The sequence below is a fragment of the Phalaenopsis equestris genome, unplaced genomic scaffold (genome assembly GCF_001263595.1).
Source record: "Phalaenopsis equestris unplaced genomic scaffold, ASM126359v1 Scaffold000002, whole genome shotgun sequence".
Lineage (NCBI taxonomy): Eukaryota > Viridiplantae > Streptophyta > Magnoliopsida > Asparagales > Orchidaceae > Phalaenopsis > Phalaenopsis equestris.
Window position 1 is genome coordinate 11,777,002 of NW_018164444.1, and position 3,710 is coordinate 11,780,711.

The window sequence follows — 3,710 nt, forward strand, 5'->3', positions numbered from 1 at the left end:
GTGGGTCATTGAGGTGGTGGTGTTATTGTGGTAACATTGTATCTTTATTATGATGTTATTGGCTTGGTACCCTGGGTTGCTGTGAGGTTATGCAATAGCGGTGTTATTGAATGGTTTTTGTGGTTGTATTATGGTATTATTGTGGGAATTTGTCGCGGTTTGGTATGTGGTGTCATTGTGGCATTGAAGTGGTATTATTGGCTTGAGTTTAGTCCAAATCGAGCCCTTAAATCCAGTTTCCCATTTCAAGTCAACTTTTAGACACATGGCACAATGCAATTGATGGTTTGGTGCATTCTTAGGGGTTGCTATGAGCCAAAATGATGTATGAATTTGATAATTTTGGATCCGTGTAGAAGTCGATGTGAATTGGATTTGATTTTGAATGTTGAAGTGAAATTTGATGTAAATTTGACAAATTTAGCATTAAGTCTTGAAATTTGGTTTTGGATTTTGTGCGGGATTTGAAATAAATTGATGTGAATTTGAATTTGCAGTCCATGGGAATTGTATTTGAAGTTTGGATTTGATTTTGGGTTCAAAATTGAATAATTTCGGATGGCTTGGAGTGAATTTTGATGATGAGCTGGGAAGTGTGATTGAAATCTAGTGGAGTGTGAGGTGCCCAAGCCACTTAATGCTCAAAAGGGTGTCCATAAGGCCTCATGATCCTATAAGAACTTATTTTTTGAGTTTTCACATGTTGGTCTCAACACCCCAAATGCTAGAGGTTTATGACCACCCACGTGAGACTCTAAAAGAGCCAGAAAATGGTTTGAAGTCTTAAAAGGTGTGGGTCCCATCACTAGGCTTCTAGAATAGTCAATAGGAAGATCCTATGACTAGATCCTATGTTCTAAAAGGAAGACTAGTCTTCACTAAAAATGAGATCAACAAATGAACCCCCAATAGATGTGGTGTGTTGAATAAGCACACCACACATTTTAGTATTGACCGAAGTGATCAACAAAACCAAGGGAGTCGTTCAAGCAGACTTACTTAGAACAGGCCGAAGATCAAACTAGATTTGATATGGAAATTGAATTAGGATTTCTACATGGGAATTCCCACCTCGAGGAAAGATTTGAAGATTTTGAAAATTTTTGTTGGGGATTAGCAAGTGCATTTTTAATTTGTTGCTGTGAATTTGAGTTTTTAAATTTAGATATCGATTTTATTTATAATTATCAATACCTTTCCTATCTAGTATTTTGATATCAAACTCTTGAAATAACATGACTCATCTGATCAAGCTTGGTTTGACATCCTTTTTCTTACATCAGATATCAAATAGAAAAATGGTTGATATGAACAGCACACTTAGTACCAATCAAATATGGTTTGAATTTATCAAGCACATACACTATAGCTAGAAGCTCTTTTTCAGTAATGGTATAACTAATATGAACTTCATTAAGAGTTTAACTAGCATAGTATATAACCAGAAACATCTTATCATTCCTTTGTCCTAAAACTGCCCCTACAACATAGTCACTTGCATCACACATTAATTTGAATGAGATTTCCTAATCAAATGATATGATGATGGGAGCAAGTATGAACTTCTCCTTTAACGTGTTGAAGGAAGCTAGGCAATCCTGGTCAAAACCAAACATAACATTCTTTTCCAATAAAAGGCATAAAAATTTGATAATTTTAAATAAATCCTTAATATATCATCAATAAAATCCATCATGTCGTAGGAAACTTCTAACTCTCCTCTCTGAAGTGGTTGGGGGAAGTTTTTCAATAAATTGAATTTTGGCTAGATCTGCCTCCATATCTCTCTCAAAAAAATTTATATCCTAAAACAATTTCTTCTAATACCATGAATTAACATTTTTTCCAATTAAGAACAAGAATGGTTTCTTCACAGCATCTTAGTACCTTGGCTAGATGATCTAAGTAAGAATCAAATGAAGGGCCACATAGTGACCAATCGTCCATAAATACATCTATTTATTTCTTAATTAGGTCACCAAAAATTGACATCATGCAACTTTGAAATGTAGCAGATGCATTACATAACCCAAAAAACATTCTCCTAACAGCAAAAGCCTCACAAGGACTCATGGATGTAGCCTTATCGTAATCCTCAGGAGTAATAGAAATCTTATGATACCCTGAATACCCATCCAAAAAGCAGAAATATATGTAGCCAACTTACCTATCGAACATCTGATCTAAGAAGCGTAAGAGAAAATGATCCTTCCTGATTGCTGAGTTTAATACCTTGTAATTGATACATATACGATACCTAGTGACATGTCTGGTGGGGATCAATTCATTTTGTTTGTTTACTAGCACAGTCACTCTCCTTTCTTAGGAACACAATGTATAGTACTAACCCAGACACTATCTGAATGGGGTAGATAATACTTGTAACAAGCCAATTCAAAATCTCCTTCCTAACAACATATTTCATAACAAGGTTCAAACTGCTTTGAGGATCTGCCCGGGGTTCATGATTTTTCTCCATCAGGATCTTATGCATACATATAGAAGAATTGATCCCTTTTATGCCTGTTAGGATCCATCCAAAAGCTTTTTTAAAAATCCTCAGAACATACATTAATTCTTCTTCTTGTGAGCTACTAAGTTTTAAGGATATAATGAGCGACAAAGTAGATGACTTCTTGAAATAAGCATACTTTAAATATTTGGGAAGCACCTTCAACTCAAGTTCAGAGGTTTCTCAATGGAAGGAACAAGAGGTTTACAATTTTTAGTAGTATCAAACCTCTCTAACAATTCTTGGGTTATCTTCCACTATTAAAGCAAATTCATCCTCAATTTCCATCATTTCATCCTCAATCAAAATCTGCTCCTGTGGTTTAACATCACAACACTCTTGAAATTGATAGTTTAATAGATGATCTATGAGCCCCATCCTTTAGCATGAATCTTCATTGCAGTCAGAAAAGAATTTAATAGATTTTAACACATTAAAAGTTTCCTTTTGATCGTTCACTCTCATTGTCAGTTCTCCTTTCTACACGTCAATCATCGCACGGTCAGTGGCTAGGAAATTTCTACCTAACATGATGGGGATCTCTTTATCTTTCTCATATTTAATATAATAAAATCATCAGGGAAGATAAATTTACCCACCTTCATTAGAACATCCTCTATATCAGATAAGTGATCGAGCAATCAACAAGCTGAAGGGTTACAATGGTAGGAGAAACCTCCCCTAATCCTAACCTCTTAAAAATAGATAGTGGCATAAGGTTAATACTTGCACCCAAGTCACATAGAGCCTTTCCATAGAACTTCTCTCCAATTATACATGGAATTGTAAAGCTTCCAGAATTCTTAAGCTTCGAAGGAAGCTTCTTCTGAATGATAATCCACCACTCCTCAATAAGTGCTACCATCTCATTCTCTCCAAACTTTCTCTTCTTGTTAAGGATCTCTTTCATGAACTTCACATAGCTGGTCATTTTCTCTTAAGCCTCGACGAAAGGAATATTGATCATCAGTTTCTTGAAAACTTTCAAGAATTGTAAAAATTATTGATCTAGCTTTTCTTTATAGAGTCTTTAAGGAAATAATGATGGTGGTGGTCTTTTTAAGTTATTTCTAGTGGGTGAGTAGTTTTCCTAAATTCATTGAAAGGTCTTTCACAATCCTTTTATGTTCTATTTTCTCTTTCTTTTCCTAGGAATCTTTCTGAACCACTTCCTCCAACTCTCTTCCACTCCTCAACT

The 3,710-nt window shown here is 35.1% G+C and overlaps 1 protein-coding gene across 1 annotated transcript in view; it reads right to left on the minus strand.

Annotated features, from left to right (window-relative positions):
* LOC110029113 (probable sodium/metabolite cotransporter BASS3, chloroplastic) overlaps nucleotides 1-3,443 on the minus strand; it is a 15,977-nt gene extending 12,534 nt beyond the window's left edge. The window contains exons 1-2 of the mRNA XM_020731274.1: nucleotides 3,239-3,443; nucleotides 2,050-2,123 (exon numbers count right to left, since the gene is read on the minus strand). Coding sequence (XP_020586933.1) covers nucleotides 2,050-2,123; nucleotides 3,239-3,443 — 279 coding nt within the window. The remainder of the gene's footprint in view (nucleotides 1-2,049; nucleotides 2,124-3,238) is intronic.
* Nucleotides 3,444-3,710: the final 267 nt, after the last annotated feature.